The sequence below is a fragment of the Gobius niger genome (genome assembly GCF_951799975.1).
Source record: "Gobius niger genome assembly, chromosome: 12".
Classification (NCBI taxonomy): domain Eukaryota; kingdom Metazoa; phylum Chordata; class Actinopteri; order Gobiiformes; family Gobiidae; genus Gobius; species Gobius niger.
In genome coordinates this window covers 23,867,045-23,887,061 of record NC_136863.1, presented here as the reverse complement: position 1 = coordinate 23,887,061, position 20,017 = coordinate 23,867,045, and the positions used below count along the sequence as shown (strand labels likewise).

Genomic DNA, 20,017 nt, shown 5'->3' with positions numbered 1-20,017 from the left:
GCCATTAATAAGAAATAAATTAACAAACAAATTAACAAAAGGAACATGATTTTTCTGCTGGCCTACTGTGTGAAAGAAGCAAAGCTAATTCCAAAGAAAAAAATAATAATAATGTGCTCGACTCGTGCACCAGTGGCATTTGGAAACAGATAGATTGCATACATTCCACACACGGAGTGAAATATCAAATATTTATAGCAGGAAGCAATGTAGCATGTTTACACGGCCCAAAAAACACAACAAACCCACCTGTCAACAACATAACATCATCTCAAGAGCCTTGAGAAAAAGCTAAAGCCCAACATGAAACAACAACAAAGGCCCATGAAGGCGGCATTAGGAGAGGCAAAACTCCCAGCAGCCCTCGCACAGGCACAGATGACAGCGCATGGACAGAGCATCTCGTCAAAAGTGAAAACTGGCCCCCGGGGGACTTCATTATGAGGACAAAAGCTCAGAGCACGACACACGGGGAGTGCTCCACCTGTCGATACACATTTATTTATCATGGAGGTTGGGGGGGGGGGGGGGGGGGGGGGGGGGCAGACAGCTGTGTGTGGGAACAAACCAGGTGGAAACATGCAACCTGCTGCCTTCAAGGACAACTAGGAAAGTCAAGTTGCTTTGAGGTGATTGTGAGAGTGAAAAAAACAAATACTGAGAACATGTTAAAGCCAGGTTAACACATCCAGGCAGTTTTAAGGTTTAAATCTGCCGGTGAAATGGGGGAAAACCAATGAGACTATAGATATGGTCTGGAGCACATGTCTGGCCATTCTTCTGTCTAAGTTGGTGCTCTGTATGCTGCACCATCAAAACATGCGCATCCTAGATCAACATAGCTCTAGATATGTAGAAGGGGTATGGCTGCTGCATTGGGTCACGGTTCATTTGAGTTTGCCCAAACTAGAAAGGTGACTCAACATGGTCCACCGTAATCTATTTTATCTCATTCAACATTCTCCACACAGCACTGAATAAAAACAGCCATGTTATCAGAGCGACGAGGGGGGAAAAAAGCTAGCTCAATCAAAACAGAGAAGTGAAAGTTTCCTGAGAAAGCATATCAAACGGCATCTACAAGGTCACCAAAAATAAAAAAAACATTGCTCAACGTTCCCTCTTCATTATGTGCCAGTTCTGTTTGTTAAAAGCAGTGTTTAGTGCTGGCCTTCACACTCTGCAGATAAACACTTAAAAGGAACACTTAAAAAGAGACTTTCTGTTCCATTGGCTCTGATTGAAAAAGACCTAATAACACTTCAGTCAAAAGAATGCTAAGACCGCAGCTTTTCCTTTAAGAGTTGGATGCTGACGAGTGGAAGTCAAGGCCACACAGGCGCATGATGACTTAGTATAATGTGAGAGGCCTCAGGGAGTTATGACATAAGAGAAACTCCACCAAGGACTTGTGATGCTCTGTAAAATAACTTAAAACAATGTATAATCGGGAAAATATCCCTATGTTCAATGATATTGTAAAATGTAGTTATACTGTAGGCCAGCAGGAGGTAGGCGTCCTCCTTTTGTATGCCAGGGCAAGATGTGGGTTGGCGTTTTGAGTGCTTCATCTGACATCTTTTCATATCTACAGTAATCAGGCAAAATAATGCTATCCAGACATTATATAAGGCTTGTCATGATCATTACTACATTGATCGTTCATTATTAAAATCGTTATAGTATATATATATAAGTTATAATACCCAAATTTTACTGCCAGTACATTTATTTACATTTTCCTCATTTTTTTTTTATATACCTATACGTTACCAAAGTAAATTGTGTTTCATGTTTGTTGTACCTCCTGTTATTGAAGATATGTTAATAAGAATAACTGCTTTTAGAACAAGGGATTTCTTGGGATGCAACGGACCACTTTTTCTAAAACTGATACGAGTACAAGTACTTTGATTTGAGTACTTGCCGATACCGGATACCGATACGAGTACCAGGCATTTTCTTCAACATTCTTTTTGAAGTGAATAGACGGTTTATAGACAGACTTTTTCACAGCAGATTGGTTAGTAATTAGTTAATTTTCTCATTTACATTTGCTTGAGTAGAGTGGGCTACACTTTTAAGAGAAGTTATATCAAAATTGAACAGATGCCATTTTATTTTCTTTATTTTAATTCAATATTATTTTACATTTTTATTGCTCTGTCCGTCATAGACAGAACAGCCCATGTCCAAAAGCTCCTCAATGCTTGTGCTTTATTCATTTATCTTTTTTTATTCAACAATAGTATTGAGATGGTTACTTTGCTGCAGCTAAATGGTCTGTTTTACTTCAGCTCCGTGTAGATTTTCTCGTGTGTTTGTAGCAACTTAGCAAGTCGCTACAGCATTTTCATTGTTTTTCTGCAGCTAATTTTCGATCAATATGGACATGCAGTATCTCTTTAATTTGGATTTTCTGAGGACTTTTTAGTAGCTGGTTTAGTTTTTCAGATGAATAAGCCATAAAGGCATAAAACAGTGCAAGAATCGGAGAACAGCTAGCCGCGAGTTAGCGGCTAGTTAGCAACATTAGCCTGTATCTTGTAAACACTGCAGACTCGACACTGCAGCACTATCAACATTAAGCTCTGGTTAAATCCAGCACAGACTCTGGTTTAGAGAGTGCAGTCGGTAATAAAGTCAGCTCTATGTGGAATATTGTATTTCCACTAAAGAATTCTCCACTTTGTTGCTATTTTCTCTCCTCAGCGGAGTGGTAGGAGCACAGGCCACACGTCAAGTGGTATCGGTTTCTGATATCGAGACCTGATGAATGAGTACCAGTATGAGTACAAGCATGTGGTATCGGCCCGATACTGGTATCGGTGCATCCCAATGATTTCCATCTTTTTAGCTAGCTCCCAGTGGTCCTCAATAATATCAATATTGGCAATACTTTCCTGCGTCATTTTAACGAACTTTGTTATTGAAACAGCAATTATCATCAACATGTAACACAGCTGATGCAGAGTAAAGGTGGCACCATCCTTGAGTTCATTATACACTGCTCACAAAAACTTAGGGCACACTCAAAAAACACATCCTAGATGTCAATCAGTTCGATTTTTCGGATGAAAATCTTTATTCATAGTGTAGGGCAATGTGTTGAGAACAAAATAACATAAGAATGATAAATGGAAATCAAATTCTCAGCCCCTGGAGGTCTGGATCCAAAATTATAGTCAAAATCCAAGTGACAAATCAGGTCACTGGTTGATCCAAGTTCTGTAGAAATTCCTCAAAACGAGTCTGTATCATCCTCAGTCGTGTGTGTGGCCTCCACGTGCCTGAATGCACTCCCTACAACGCCTGGGCATGCTCCTGATGAGACCACGGATGTCCTCCTGAGGGATCTCCTCCCAGACCTGGATTAGAGCATCAGTCAGCTCCTGGACAGTCTGTGGTGCGACGTGGCATTGATGGATGGACCGAGACATGATGTCCCACATGTGCTCTATTGGATTTAAGTCTGGGGAACGGGCAGGCCAGTCCATAACATCAATACCTTCATCATGCAGGACCTGCTGACACACTCTTGCCACATGTGGCCTGGCATTATCAGGCATCAGAAGGAACCCAGGGCCCACAGCACCAGCATATGGTCTTACAATAGGTCTGAGGATCTCATCCCGGTACCCAATGCCAGTCAGGGAACCTCTGGCTAGCACATGGAGGGCTGTGCGGCCCTCCAATGAAATGCCTCCCCAGACCATCACTGACCCACCACCAAACCGGTCATGCTGGATGATATCGCAGCAGCAGAACATTCTCCAGGGCGTCTCCAGACTCTGTCACGTCTGTCACATTTGCTCAGGGTGAACCTGCTCTCATCCGTGAAGAGCACAGGGCACCATTGGCCAATCTGCCAATCGCTGTGTTCTCGGGCAAATGCCAATCGTGCTGTACGGTGTTGGGCAGTAAGCACCGGCCCAACTTGTGGACGTCGGGCCCTCATACCGCCCTCATGGAGTCGGTTTCTGACCGTTTGAGGACCAACATGCACATTTGTGGCCCTCTGGAGGTCATTTTGTAGGGCTCGGGCAGTGCTTCTCCTGTTTCTCCGTGCACAAATGAGCAGATAGCGCTCCTGCTGCTGGGTTGTTGGCCTCGGTCGGCCCCCCCCAGGTTCTGGTGTACTGGCCTGTCTCCTGGTATCTCCTCCATGCTCTGGACACTGCGCTGGGAGACACAGCAAACCTTCTTGCCACAGCACGAATGGACGTGCCATTTTGGATGAGCATCACTCCCTGAGTGACTTCTGTGGGTTGTAGATGCTCCTCATGATTCCTCTAGTGGTGAGAACACTGGACAAATGCAAAAGTGTTCCAAAAATACGGTACAAAGGATGAAGACAGGGAAATGGTCTGTGGTCACCACCTGCAAAACCATTCCTCTTTTGGAGTGATCTTGCCAATTGCCTCTCATTTCCACCTGTTGTCTGTTTAATTTCCACAACACCAAGTGGAATTGATTCACAATAAGCGTGGCTTCCAACTGGACAGTCTGATATCCCAGAAATTTGACTGACTTGGAGTTACATTGTGTTTTTTGAGTGTGCCCTAAGTTTTTGTGAGCAGTGTATTTCGAAACCTCTGGGCTCCATTTCTCTCATTTGCTCATCTTCCAACATGCGTTGCATAAAAGCAAGGTCTCGAGACGCCTTTTCCTTATTATAAGACTGTTTCGACCCTGTGTCGGTTTCCGGTTTGAGTTATACGAACTCTGCGATCGAAAACACTTTTGGAACACTCCACATGAGGATCTCGCTCCTCTCCCCGCAGCTAGAGCGGAAATGCTGACTTGTTCACTTCGGAGCCGAATCACAGAAGCAGCAAATGATGATTAATGGCCACCGATGAGGTAAATATTACATTAACTACAAAATGATGCATGAATAAAAACATTATACAGCAGAGATTAATAGAGGGAAACCTTGCATAAACCCTGACGATGCACATTCAGACATACAATACATTCGGTTCAACAGAGTTCTCTCGTACAAAATCGTATAAATCTCTATCCCGTAACAAGCCTATAAAAATGTTATGGGAAGCGAGAATATCCAAGAAGCGCGTGGCTGATAATATTGAAGTAAAACAGTTTTATTTGCCACAGCTTGTTTTGCTTTGGCGCTCGCTGTGGGAAGACAAAATGGGATTTGTGAGCTCGGATGCTGAAAGCTACAAAATGGACTTGTTTATTCTGTATGAAGTATACACAATCGGAGCGCAAGCTATAGGGAACATGGCAAAGAAAATCCATCTCTATTACAAAGATCTGTACCAATGCAGAGAGAAGTATTGACGGGCGCACAATGAGTAATGCAATAGCTACATTTGCACTGGCGACAGCAGTGCAATAAATGCCCAGGAAACAAAATATCATGAAGATGCACTAAGTTGTTAAGTTACTATGTGATCACAGGGGTAAAGTGGCTTGCTTAAAAGTAAGTGTGAAGTAGTAGTGGATTGGAAAAGTAGAGCAGTAGAAACAATAATAAGGGCAGAAGTAGCAGAAGTACTGTTTTAAGTAGTAGTTATAAATTTGTGTTAGAATCCGACAGTGTTGTTCAGGGAGGGGTCTCCGGTGGTTCCCAGAGTCAATAAAAATCTGGAACAGTCTTCATGAGGATGTGAGACAGGCCTCAACTCTGACAATGTTCAAATCCAGGCTGAAAACAGTTATTTTTACCTGTGTATATGACTACTGAAAGTATTTCATCTCTTGCTTTTTACTGTAGTCAATTCATCTTTATGTTGATGTTTTATGGATTGATTTAATCTTCTTGTAATTTTATGCAACTGTGAAGCACTTTGAATTGCCTTGTGTAATTAATTGTGCACCACAAACAAACGTGCCTCGCCCATTAGGAAGATGAGGCAAAGAAGGAGCGCGTGAGATTTATTGTTGATTCTACCACAGTGAATCAAAACTGCATCCTTTCAAGCCCTTGATGCAAAGAAACAATACATATCAATATCTTTACAACAGAAATGTTTTTAATGCACCTCACAAAATAAGGCAAACAATCAAAAACCACTAAAAAAAAACAAGTTAAAGTAATAATGATAATAATTATAAAAACAAATAAATAAGTAGATAAACCACTATTGCAATGGCAATGTGGTAATGGGAATGACAGCAAGAAGAAACATGATATTTTGGAGAATGCAATCATCATCATCATTGTTAAGGTGATGGTGAAAATAGTAAAATACAAGGCATCAGTGATGTATGTATGTATATGTGTGTGTGTATATATGTCTATGTATGTATGCACATATATATGTATATTATAAAAAATATAAGAAATGCAATACTTGAAAGAATGATGTAAATCAATAGAATGGTGACGGGGTTTTATAAGTAATGACTGGTTATGGTATTTCGTGAATGGGAAAGAAACATGAAAACAATAATAACAATAACAACCTAAGTAATAATGTGTTGTAATGTGTGTTGTAACACTATTATTATCACCCCATTGGGGACTGCAGCTGGAAAGTAAAACTAATCTTGAATTCGGGGTAGGCACCTATAAGCTTTCTTGCTTCGGCCTACTCCCTTTGAGTTTTTCTGTTCTGTGACTAAGTAATGTAAATAATGTAAACAATGTAAATATAATGACTCAAATAAATCAAATCAATCAATCAATCAATCAATCAAAACGCCACAGAAACAAAACACACTACAATTAACAAGATAAAATAGTTGCAGTAGTAAGCTCAGAAATCACAGCCTGTTCTTAAACATTTGATAAGTGTGACATCACACACAATAATCAGCTACTCCCGGGTCCAAACTGTTCCATTGACAAACACGGCAACAAATAAAACTTTATCTGAATCCGAATCTCAAACTCAAATAACAGAAGAAAAATAAAGGCCATTAACGGTTTAATTAACACCTTATTAGAATAATATATCTCACCTTTTCAGTTATGTCTAAAATAAGTCTTCATTGTGTTGACAAAAATAATGTGATAATTAACGTAAGAAAAGATTTATTAAAGAACATCCAGAGTAAATGTAATACTTCTTTGTGATCAGATGTTTAAAAAGAAATCAGCTAAATCCCATTATTGTGAATAGGACTAAAGTTCAGTTGGACCCGGAAGTGGAGCGATGACATCATCACTTAACAAACGGGTAAATACGCAAATTTTGTTAGCCGTCAAAACCCAGACCCGATTTAAATCGAATGTCCATCCCATACAAATGAATAGGGAGGCAACGGCGCAATACTAACATACAGGGAGCCATGTTTTGTCCTTTTCATGGCATTTATTGAATTTCTGTGGTTTCTTCATCATCAACGTATTAGTTTAGTGGCTATCAGATGTGCATCCGACTCCACATAAATAAATTAGATCGAATTTCAGTTAGCATTTAGCTCAGAAGACACTTTTAGAAGCAAGTTTGTATCTAAAGAAAAATCTCAGAAGTTTTGTACATTCATTAATGATTTCTAACAGACTTTGATGTTGTTTGATGGGTTGACAAACGCTGAAAACATCTGGATCGTTCATAATTTGCAATGTTTGGTGGCTAATGCTAACGGCTATGGGAAAAATACATTGAGCAGGCTAACGAACTCTGAAAGTCTCCCGGATTAGGCCAACTGTCCGTATACGTTAGGATCAAATGTTTTATTTCTATGGTAGTAGGCTATGAGTATGGTATAGTAGTGGTGTATAAAGTAGTAGTACTATAAGCTATAGTAAATGTTATTATGGCACTTGTTTAGGCAGAGGAACAGAGTGTTGGTTGTTCGCCCACTAAACTAAAGGCTGGTTGTTGAGTCCAGAATCCCACCAGCTCTTGTGGTCATGTTAATGAACACTTCCCAACCCCGTCCCCCAGTGTCCAGTGTACAACGATGAATGCCTGTGTGTAAAGTCCGCAGTGGAGGCTGAAAAGCGCTACATAAATGTGACAATTTCAACATCTAGGAAGTAGTTTGTCGTTTATTGATTGACTCAGGTAAAGGTTTTGTTCAAGGAAATGGCCAAAAACAAAGAAAAGATTACAAATTGCAACTGAAATGAAATGTGTACGGTTTAATGAGAGCAACATTAAGTAGAAGAACATCTTCCGGCAGACTCGAGTAAGATGTCTAAAAATGTCTAGAGGGAGAAACGGTCTGAGTGATTTTGCTGCGGAAGTCATTAAATATGCAGCACCTTTCTTTATGCTACATCTATTTCAGGAGGACTCCAACACAACTATGAAATCCTGCGGTAGCTCCGGTACATCTTGCACCTGTAGCTCCCACCTCCACTGTACGGCAAAACTTTGGATTCTCAACTCGGAACGGCCAAACCAGGGGTCACGTCTAGTTCAACGTGATCCAGGTAAACAAAAAGAAATGTCAGTGCGATTTTTCTGACAAGCTTTGGGATTAAATGTGCAACTTTTCAGTTCACACAGCGCTCGTTTTAAACATGTCCAGAGGCAATAACATTGAGAGAACAGAAATATGAATAGCTAAATAATTATGACTTTGCTTTTCAGAACACGTTTGTCGAGCAATCTTCCTATCCTAGCTCTGGGGTTAGCATACAGTGGGGAAAAAAAGTATTTGGCCAAAATCCAATAGAATGTCTATGTGAAACTGACCAAATACTTTTTTCCCCACTGTATCACTGGATTTTCTCCTCTTCAGATGGGTCAGAGCAGTCAGGAATTCTGTCCCCAATTTCACCACTCCTGCCGAATGGACATGGCAAGCAGTGACCCAAGTAGCAATTTACTCAGTTAGAAAAACATCGAGTTCGAAATCAGACATTTGTTGCGCTGGTCTGCACCCTGGAGCACTGCATGTTTTGGTTCTTGAATTCGAGTAGCAAAGCAACAAATTCTTAAAAAAAAAAAAAAAAAAGAAAAAAAAATATGAAAACACAAGGTCAAATTAAAATGTCAGGGTTTGCTTACACACAAGTCCCCAATAACTGACTAAGAGCAAAGCTGTGTTCAAATTACATGAACATGGGCGTAATGTCAGTTTGCACCTGTGTGACCTTTTACAAACGCCAGCACTCCTTTTTTTCCCCACTGAGAATCATGCTTTCAGAATAAAGTTATCGTTCAAGAATATAAAAAAAAACGTAAATCCAGCACAGCTAAATTGACAACTCAGATTCAATAGTAAATAACAGGACAGCACAGTATGTTTGCGTGCAGCATGTTTAGACTTGGTTTAGTAGTTCCCCTGTTTTGTTCCCAATTTTGACGCCTACTTTGATCTTTACAGACAACAATTTCTTTAAAGTTTTATAGAAATATCTAAATATACTTAACACCGGACGCAAAACCTTAATTAATTAGGCCTTTGGGAGTAAACTATGCAACCAAGTGAGGCGTGCTCTCCACACATGCTTATTTTTATCATAGTGTTGTTAACGCTCTGCCCTTTAGAAGCAAACCAATCAATGATTATTACAGCATCTCCCACTATTTCCGTCCTACCCCGGCTCTCCTGCTTTTGTTCCTTTTCCCAGCAGCTCTTTTTACAAAGCTCATGGAGAAACCCCCTCTTGATGACTCCCACGCATCCTCCCTCCCAGTGCACAGCTAATCCCCTGGCAGATGTTTAATACACAAATGCAAGATAAACGGGCGGCTCGTCTTGGCCCGCCTCTCAGGAGAAGACTGTGCGTCTTCTGATTTCTGAAGAGCGGTGGGTGGGATTTTTGGCTGCGCTTCTGCTAGAGGCGACTTCAGTCCTGTTCAGTCATCTCTGCTTCCTCCTGTCAGTGCGCAGAGGAGACGCGCTGTTACATAAAGCTCTCCTTCCTCCATTGAGAAGACAGGGCTGAAGTCACTGAGGCTGCTCCGAGGGCCCCGGGGCCGAAATCTCAAGTCAGAGGATTCCAGTCAGAGCAGTGGCTTTTCTAAAGAGCCACGATAGAACGTTTCTCACACTGTGGTACAAGTATCACAGGTCGTACGCACATGGACAATGTCTGGTGTTACTAAACAGACTAAAGAGTCAATCTGGAGTAACAGGCGTTGGAGAGGACGGACTGTGCACACATTGTTTTAGGCAATCACAGCCAAGTCTGAAAACTTAGATAAACAACAGTGCTGGCATAGGGCACATTCATTCATCACATTCATAATTAAAGTTTTTAAACGAAAAGTTTCAGTTTTTGTGACTTCTATATGCTATTTACTTGACAATTGCCTGGAGCACAGAACAGATGCAAAACATGAGTCAATTTCTGCCCCAAATATGAAATTGAAATGCAGATAAGGCTGTATTTTTCTGCCGTTTCAGACACGAGTTTCTGCAGTTTCATTATTTGGTAACGATATGATCTATTTTGGATTTGGATGCACTTACATCGCCAAGCTGTGTCTGAATTGCTCGGTTTAATCCAGGCACATCGGCTAAATACTTTGCTATTCCTCTCTTTTTGAAATTCTGACTTTTGATTTCCCCCACATTTTTAGCATTTCAAATGAGAAATGGCCCCAGGCAGAGTGTAAAATGCAAAACAGTCAGAGCCACTGCTGAGCCACAAGGTCGAGCTGTTTCTGTGCAACGCTTCAGAGATTTGGCTTAAAGAAACGCAGAGATAATTCAAGGCTGTGGTTTGTCAAGAGGCTCCTGCTCCTCAGTTACACAGATGACGAGTACATTTGGAGTACAGTACAGCACTTTGCTCTAAAGTGCTTCGCTAAACTCCAAAATTCATGTTCCCAACACAAACAAAAACATTGCAGTTAATCGATGAGCAAAACAATCGCAAGTTTCAGTCCTCGCTTTTTTACTAACTTTTTCAATGTGTTATAATAACATAAATCTTTTACTCAGTTTATCGAGGGACAGAATAATGCCACTTGTGAACATGTCAGCCAGTCAATAAGAGGTGATTTGCAGAAAAAGTCAGTCCAATGCTTAAACAGAAAATCTAAATTATTTATACAAGCGGCAGGGCTCATTGGGAAATAAACATCCTTTATTTTTTCCAGACGCCTTTAGGACCTGAGCCTTTCCTTCCTCTGATTTACTATTTTGACATAAACTTTTGTTTCACTAAATCCGAAAAACCCTTCAGGAGACAAAACACAGCTTAATGAAGACTTTTCATTACATTTTATTCACATCGACTACAGACGATTACTTTTAGAGCTATTCACCACTGCAACAACACAGATCCTTTTCTCTCCCTCTGAGGTCACCAGGGCATAGCTGATGTGTGTATGATCTGATGTTTTAAACCAGATGCCCATTCTAACTTTGCCTGGCCTTTTTCACAATGAACGATGTTTCAGGATTTATTTGTCAAATTGAATATATAAGACTTACTTTCGAATGCTCCCTGTTTCAGTTTGATTAGTGTGCACTATTTCAGCTATATGGTGACACATTGTGGCTTAAAAAGCTGGGCTATGCTCCAGCCATCTGCAATCCTTAATACGCCAAAAAAAAAAGATGACTTGACGGACACGACTGACGTGCAGAAGTTTGGTAAATGACAGAACTCACATTTAAGAGATGAATCAGTTTTTTGCCACCGCTGCCCTGGAGCTGGCTGATGGAAACATGGCAGCCAATCTGGATTGGTTGCAGTCTTGGCGATTGAAACGGTGATTATTGTGGCATCACTTGTCAATTTGCTGGTAATTCTGTTAAAATTCTATTAAACGCACAGCCCTTTGTGTTTTACCGCAGCACTGTGACAAAATTGACAATTCAAGACACAAGAGGAAGATTTGGATTCTCCACATTGATTTTTCTAACTTTAGTCAAGCGTCGTACAGTCTGAGCCACAACGCCGTGACCACAGATAAATGTGGGCCAAGACTTAGCCAAGAGGAAAATGAATGTTGGATACGAGGAAAAGATAGCAGGCAACAACAGCTCTCAAGAGAGGACAGAAGTATTCCAATCATCGCTTTAACACATGCACAAAACAGCCACCAATACCCACTGGATTCAACATGCTGTGCAAAGACTTGACATTGACGAGCCTTGTTAAAATGTTATCAGGCCTGGTTGGCTTTATGTTTTCTATATCAGATAGGGGCTTCTGCTGTGAAAGGAAGAGAAGAGAGATTACTCCAATGGGACGGGGCGAACAGAGATTCAGACGAGCAGCACACATGGCTTAGCGACATTGTATTAAAACCATAAGTTACACTGATGCAATGTTTAAACTCCACACAGAAAGGCCCTCTTTGAAGAAGATTGAACCCATTACCTTGTGAGGCATGCTGCCCTATTAAGTGAATAACCATTCCTAATTATGGAGAATGTTTTCAAGAAGCCAACCAAAATGCTGAAAAGAGAGACAATCAATGTCAAATTATATGCAGAAAACCAAAGCCGCTGCACAAATTTTGGAAAGCGTTTCATCTTGAGCTTTTCTTGAGGTGAACCCGGAGGTCTGTTTTCAGAAGCTCGCACTGAGCAGCCTTTTGCATCATTAGCTCCGCCCCCAGGGCTATTAAGTTCAAAATGTCACATTCCTAGAATTGAGTAGAAAAAAAATATATCCCAGAACTGGTGCAAGATCAAAACTTCAATAAAAACTGAAGATGCGGATCGTTGCTTAGCTGCTAGGAATGAAGAGAAATGGGAGGGATTTTTGCATAGAGCACTTGGTTATGTTTTCGATTTGGGGATTGAACGTTATCATAGAAATCTACCACTTTGTGAGGAACCAGCAAACATTGTCAATTGAGTCACATCATCCAAAAATGGTATCAAAAAAAAAGGAGAGAAAAGAGACGTAGAAGTCTCAGCTGCAGAGTCACACTTTCTTTACCATCTTACTTTCAAACAAGCCCCATTGCCCATTCCAATAAATGGGTTATGTCTTTTTTCATATATGGAAATGCTGCATCTCCTTGACTTCCGTTACTCAGGAGCCAACAGATTCTTCCGGTCTGAAGTCTAGCTCTGATCGAGGAATTCAAACCAGCGTCCAAACCCTTCCGCGGCGATCTCCGGCGAACCAACTCCACATCCACCGAGAAACAATAAATCAATTCCGCAGTTTCAAATGAATTCACAGTGTGTTTATAAAATGTCCTCACAGGGAAGACTGAACAGAAAATCTAATCTTTAGTTTACAGTGCTGTGCCGAGGTTCAAGGCAGTTGGGTTAAGTTAATTTGCTTTTGGGACTTGGAGTAGGTTGGTTGTTGTACATTTCACACCCGTTGAACGCTAGATATTGAGAGTGAACCATAAAATACAAGCCTTTATACTTAGCGTGATCATCAGTGACTAAAATGGTAACCTACAGCAACGTGGAGACACAGCACAAGGCTACACGGGCTGCTCTCACACAAACATGGGAAACAAAAACAGCAGCAAAAACACCCGACCGTGCCATTATGTCTCCATCTAAGCTTCAAGACTAATGTCAACTTTATGATGACATGATTACTGCCATCGGCCACCGTTATCTCAAGACTGACGGTGGGAGAAGTGTAATAAATAACAATTTACCAGTTTACAAAAACGGTGGCACCTAAGGAAATAAACCGTTGCACGAGGCAGATGGTGATGGATGCAAACAATCTGGCATTCTGCTCAAACATATTGCAGAGTTTGTTTCTTCAAAATGAGACGGCATGGCAAAACCACGACCTGGTCCTACCAAAGTTACGCACCGGAACACCACGTACATTGACAAAATAATCTCATCAACTATGACCTAAAAAATCGTGAGGATGGGGGACACCTGGGCACGTTTCCATTTGCTGCTGATGCCTATTTGGACATGACCTCTGTTAGACATGATGTTAGTTTCATTGTCTTAATGTGTGGTGCAGCCCTGTGAGGCTCCTCCTGTTGTGCTCTACATAACCACTGGTTAATGGATTTATTTAATTGACTCAGATGGCCTTGCGTAGAGCAAGGCCATGGTGGTACTTGGAAGGTCAAACATTTCTGAGGTGACATGGTGTGGAGAGCCTGAGAATCACAGGGCAATCTCAAGTCCTTCAATCAACATGTCTCAGTTAGTCTAAAAGAAAATCCATCTGTCATTTGCCCGGTCTAAGACTTATGACACCTAATGCAGGCTATTAGTTTTATGGTGAAAAAGAAATGTTCCTGAGGGCAATATTGGTTGTGCATGTCTGGCTCTACATCAACATCAAGCATTTTACAATTGTCAGGTAACTACTTTCACAGCTATTCCCTGTGCAAACTTTTCCACCAAAGCAATCCTCATTTGAATGCAAAGCCCGCTCGTGTAACAGGTGTGCGCGCTGACCAGCCTGCTCACCTTCTGCTGCCTCCTGGCCATGTCTGTGGGCTGCTTGGCGTTGAAAGGGTACGCTATGCACCTCAGCACGAACACGTAAATCTGTAGTTTAACCTTCCTCTCCTCTTCCTCCTTCTGCAGCCTCTCTCGCTCCTTCTTCTCCTCGTCCTCCGCTGTCGACGCGTCGCTGTCCTTCGCCCCCTTCTTCCCCGCGGCTCCAGCAGGTGCAGCGGGCGGTCTCTTGTGTCCTCCAGCCCGGCTACTTCCACCGCTGCTGCTGCCGCTGCTGTTGCCGCGCTTCACCGCCACAGAAGCGGAGCCTTTCCTCGGGGGCTCCTGGACCACTTCAGGGTCAGACTCTCCGCCCGTGTCCTCGCTGGAGGAAGGGTCAAGCATCGTCTCCTAAAGTGCGCTCAGAGGGAAAGTGGGAAACAGTTGTGACTTTGTTTGTTTTAGGCGACGTGGCGATAAATGCTGTACTTTTCGCAGCCAAGTCCGTTTCCTCCACAGGTGATCCGCCTGTTTGAAGTCTGGAGCCGAAGTAAGTCCAGTTTTCTGAAGGTGCGATGCGGTGGGAGGAGTTTTTTGGTTAATATGTTGGCGGTGTGCGCTGTGATCCGTCGCGCAGTGAGTGAAAGGGGAGTGTGGAGGAATGGCTGCGCGCTCCCGGCGCAGCACGCTGTTGCACAGAGCCGCGTGCCCGCGCTCCAGCGCACAGGTGAGCAACCTGTGGCTCACGCGGATAGGAAGAGGAAGAGGGAGGTCCCACTCCGCCAGTGTGACAAAGGCTGGAGATTATACAGAGATTTCCAGAGGTGGTAGAGTAGCCAGAACATGTAGGCCTACTCAAGTAATAAAAGTAACGTTATTTACAAAAAAATATTTTACTTATTTAGATTACTTAAATATTGTGTTTTTTTTACTTACTTAGTGGTGATGTAATTCAACAAGAAAACATAAAATAACGTTGAGATAATAAGAAGACATTTTATTATTTCAACTTTTTTTTTTTCTTTCCCCATAACACAAAGCATTATCTTATAATTGCTCCCAGTGGTAAGAGAAACATGTATAGTATATGTTGACCGTTTTCCCGGTGGGGACTGTAAAATTCATATTGTGTATAATTCATTCAGACCATGGTTTCTGTAGCACAACAGTCAGCACCTGCGGGAGGCGGGAATCCAACCATCAACCTCATGAATATTTGACACCCGATCGAGCCACGTGTCGCTCCACTGAAGCAGAAAAGTACTTTGATAAAACCTTTCCGAGTACAATTTAACCGCCTGTCTTGTATGTGCACAGCCTCAATGACCCATGTGGATTGAGTCGATAAACAGCCTGAAAGAACATGTGAGTGTTGTCCCAGCATTGGAGCCGATAAACAATAACAATGCAGAATAGACATTAGTCCTCTGACTCCATGCTGTTGTTGTGCTGTGGCATTATGCAGAACATCTGGTTATTAGGCTCGAGAATGGGATGTTTTCTTCTATTCATGTTTTAATGTGCTGCCCATTCAAAAAGGCCTACAATGAGAATCAAACCACAAATCTGTGGACAAGCAAATTGAAACATGCAAACAATGCAAATGTTTTGATCTAGGCCTATACAAAGCTGTTTCAAAGACTCCCACAAGAGGTCAGTGTTTCATTTTCTTTCTTTCTTTCTTTCTTTCTTTCTTTCTTTCTTTCTTTCTTTCTTTCTTTCTTTCACAAAACAGAACAAAGCTAACAAATATTTCAACAAAAGAAGAACCTTGAGCCGAAGTAAAAAAAAAAAAAGGCACCAAGTTTACAAATTACTTTGTGACTTTCATTTTGCATCAGTAAAATAAGTTTGAACATAGACGGGTGTCTTGCATAAAATGTATGTAAATATTTTTCTCCAAAATTACAATTTGAGCGTTCACCACCAACAACATTGTCATTGCAGAGATTACAATAGTGACATTTTCTGTCAGCATGTTTATATCGACACACTATTTTTGCAAGTTGATTATTGACAGTTCTTAAATTACAAATGGCATGCCTCACACAAAAGATACTTTTCTAGCTTAAATTCCACACAAACATCACAGGTTGACATACTTCCACATTCCCCTCTCCATTTCTCTCTTAGGGTTGGTTCCACTGTGAGTTTCAGCCTGTTTACATTGGTGACTTCCTGAGAGCTCCAAATAGGAGAGAGCGCAGTCGTCTCAGATCTGTTTCACTTGCAGTATCCATGGCGACGTTATATCCACCCTTTCTAAACAAGTCAAACAACAGGTTGTACATTTTGCAGCTGTGCTTGGTTTCCCTACAGTCCATCAGCTTTCACAGAATCTGATCAATCTTTGTAATCATTATTGACAAAAGGTATCGGCCCAGCTCCCACCATAACACCATGTTACTGCAAGTGCTCACTTTTACTTTTAAGATGTATTTTAGAAACCTATTTTTCCAAACCCCATACCTCACATGCTTACAACATTATGGGGCAGACCAACCACAACGCCCTTTCCACAGGGCAGTGACAATTGTACTGCAAAGACAAAGTGTGCTCTGCTGACTAAATGGCACAACACCTGTGCCTCTCCTGTCTTTATTTTAGGTTAATTATCCCCGCCCTACTGTCATTACTCAAGCATGCCATCTCACAATAATGCAGTATAAAAACATTGTGAAGATGCCATAGTACCGGAAAGAGTGGCATCGCAAGTTGGTGAAACAGGTTTTGCAGCATCTTGGCATATAAAGCATTTGAGATTTCCGCATAGCTTTATTTTTGCACTGGTGAAGAATGCGAAGAACTTGCTGGAAATAGCTGGAAAGATTCGGGTGCATCCAAACCGTTGCATTGAGGGGCTTGAGGATTGGTATAAACTGAAAAAACGTTTCTGACAACTCTGCTTTAACATCGTAAGTACAAGTTTAATACTATCATATGAACAATGAACAATGCTTTGTCTTGTGTTTGTACATTAGTAAAGTTCAGATGAAAGGCAGAGCCTATTCTATGGGTTTTTAGTAATAAAAATAAAATGGACAAATCCATAAAAATGATGTCGACATGAGCCATTTAATCAACCGTACTGATCTCGCCTCAGTTTTGAATTAATTTTTCAAAATGATCCATCATGGACATGTTTTGGGTGTGAAACATGCTGATGAGTCACATTGTTCTGTTTGTGTTTTAGTGTGCAGTGCACCATGACTACTGCCTGTCAGCTGTCTGAAGACCAGTTCCACTGCTCCTTCTGCCATGATGTGTTCACCGAGCCGGTCACTTTACCGTGCGGACACAACTTCTGCAAGAAATGCTTAGAACAGCACTGGAGTGGAGATGCCAGGTGCATGTGCCCTTACTGTAAGAAAACGTTCTTTTACAGACCAGAGCTGAAAGTCAACACTTTCATAGCTAAGCTGACCGCTCAGTTCATACAGTCGCACTACCGCTCCACAAAGAGCTTAAAACCACAAGCTGAAAAAGCTGAGGAGCTCCTGTGTGGTGTGTGCCCTGACCCCAAACAGCGGGCCCGCAATTCCTGCCTGCTCTGTTTGTCCTCGTACTGCGAGTCTCACCTAAAGCCCCACCTGAACATGTGCGGGCTGAAGAAACACCAGCTTATGGAGCTGAAGAGAGACATGGCACATGATAATTCTGTACAACTGTTCTGTCGCAGTAAACAACTGTGTGTCTATGTGGGCCATGAGATAGTCCCTCTGACGGAGGCATCTAAACAGCAGAGGCTGCTGCTGCAGAAAACTGAGGCTGATATCGAGGACAAGGTCAGCAAGAGAAAGAAAAAGATTGATGAGCTACGCAGCTCTGTAAAAATCAGTAATGATGCTGCGGACAGAGAGATTTCTGATGGGGTCACAGTCTTCACGGCTCTGAAGGAGTCTATGGAGAGAAAACTAGACCTCCTCGTCTCAGACATAACCAGGAAGAAAACAGACAAAGAGCAGCAGGTACAGGGCTTCATTCGGGAGTTGGAGCAGGAGCTCAGTGAGCTGGAGAAGAGAGGAGCTGAGGTGAAGCTGATGTCCGAGACAGACGACCCCCTCCAGCTGCTCCGAAACGCCTCAAAGCTGAGCCCCGAGCCACCCACCAAAGACTGGACAGACATCAACATCTGTCCACAGACACACGAGGGCGTTGTGGTGAGAGCTCTGTCTGAGCTGCAGCAGGATTTCAATAAGGAGACCAGGAGTCTGTTTGAGGCAGAGCTGAAGAGAGTCAAAACAAGGGAGGTTGATGTCACTTTAGATACAGGCACATCTCACCTCAGGGTCGACCAGACGGATGAACAGAGCAAAGCCCCAGACAACGCAAACAAGAGCGATGGTCTGTTGGTTTTCGCAAAAGAAACTTTCTCTGAGTCTTTTTACTTTGAGGCCGAGGTCAGAGGGAAGGCTGAGTGGACTTTAGGAGTGGCCCAGGCCCAAGAGCAAGAGCCCAGCAAAAAGAAAGGGCCTCTGGCACTGAATCCGCAGAATGGATTCTGGACAATAGGCGTCAAGAATAAAGACATGTATATTTCTGACAATCCTGAAATGACTGTCTTCACAAAGTTCAGGCCGGAGCGAGTTGGTGTGTTTGTTGATTATAAAGAGGGGGTCGTATCTTTCTATGACGTAGAATCTCAAGTTTTGATCTACTCCTTCACTGATTTCCCCGCCATTGTTAAACTGTCCCCTTTCTGCAGATACGGTCATGTGCGGAATGGGAATTCTGCTCCATTGATCGGTGGCACGAGTAAATAAAATAAGGAAATAAACTTGTCAATGTATGTATTGTTGTAAGTTCTCATTACAATCCATATACAATTCAGTGTTTTGTTTGGCCTTGCACACCTTTATAAGCATAATAAGAGAGAGGAACCTTTTGATCCTCCAATTTGTTCTGACATTGTAATTTATAAACTCATCTGTTCCTATGAATGTACCACTATATGCTTTGTGGGTGGGGGGTTGGGGGGATATTGCTGACAGTATAATAACTATTAAGTATTTGTAAAGCACCAATAAACTAATTCATGAACAAAACATTGACATAGCCTCATCATTTATAAGCATCATTTTAAGTGTTATATGACATCTGTTGAAGAAATAGAAATAGAAAGACTTTGTTGGAATGGAAACCTTTTATAATTGAGTGAAACTGGTTAAAATGACACTAACTTGCTAACAGCGTGTACAAGCAGGGCATTAGTTCAGCTTATTAACCTGCCTGACCCCACCAAGCTGCAAATGCTAACATTAGCATAGCTCTCATGAATCAAAAAAACAAAACAAAAAAAAACACATCAGTTGGAAAGAGCAGGGCTTACAAAAGGTGAGATTATGAGTGATTATTGTTTTGACATTTGTCCCATGTAATTTATAAACACTGAATAAAGCAAGCTGCGAAGTTAGCAAGTAAAAAAAAAGCCACGGCAACTTTGCAAATGTGTCAGTGCCAAATGTGCCCCTTTCTTTATTTCAAAGAGTTTATTTTGTTTTGTTCATGTTTTTTGGCAAGCTTTAGCGCACATTCAGTTTTGCTGATTTGTAAATGAGGCAGAAAGGTGTCACACCAAAAACTCAATAACACTCAGATAAATACTCAAAAGAGTTTTGCATGACAAAGGAAGAGATCGGGGACTGAGTTGGACCTACAAAACTGCACTTTCAATTCAGTTTTGTTCTATTTTACACTTGTTTGCAAAATGACATCAGACTATGTCCAATAGGATGATCAAAAAACATAGATTGTGGGGGGGGGGGGGGGGGGGATTAAACACATGCTTATAACATGA

General features: G+C 41.8%; 2 protein-coding genes across 6 annotated transcripts in view; one reads left to right on the top strand and one right to left on the bottom strand.

Moving 5' to 3' along the window:
* The window catches only part of cadps2 (Ca++-dependent secretion activator 2), a 210,858-nt gene extending 195,874 nt beyond the window's left edge, over positions 1–14,984 (bottom strand). For 3 of the 5 annotated variants that reach the window (XM_079567670.1, XM_079567671.1, XM_079567673.1), the window contains exon 1: positions 14,251–14,983. In XM_079567670.1, coding sequence (XP_079423796.1) covers positions 14,251–14,625 — 375 coding nt within the window. In that variant the 5' untranslated portion in view covers positions 14,626–14,983. Of the gene's footprint in view, positions 1–14,250 lie in introns of all 5 variants that reach the window. The other 2 variants (XM_079567674.1, XM_079567672.1) reach the window with 2 other exon arrangements.
* A 1,949-nt stretch (positions 14,985–16,933) lies between these two features.
* LOC306971546 (zinc-binding protein A33-like) lies at positions 16,934–19,002 on the top strand. The gene is made up of 2 exons (XM_079567862.1): positions 16,934–17,135; positions 17,414–19,002. Exon 2 carries the CDS (start codon positions 17,427–17,429, stop codon positions 18,981–18,983), a length of 1,557 nt encoding a protein of 518 aa, XP_079423988.1. The 5' UTR covers positions 16,934–17,135; positions 17,414–17,426; the 3' UTR covers positions 18,984–19,002.
* Positions 19,003–20,017: the final 1,015 nt, after the last annotated feature.

Coding starts and splice junctions, on each gene's coding strand:
- LOC306971546 (XM_079567862.1), top strand. CDS start 17,427: ATGACTACTGCCTGTCAGCTGTCTGAAGACCAGTTCCACTGCTCCTTC.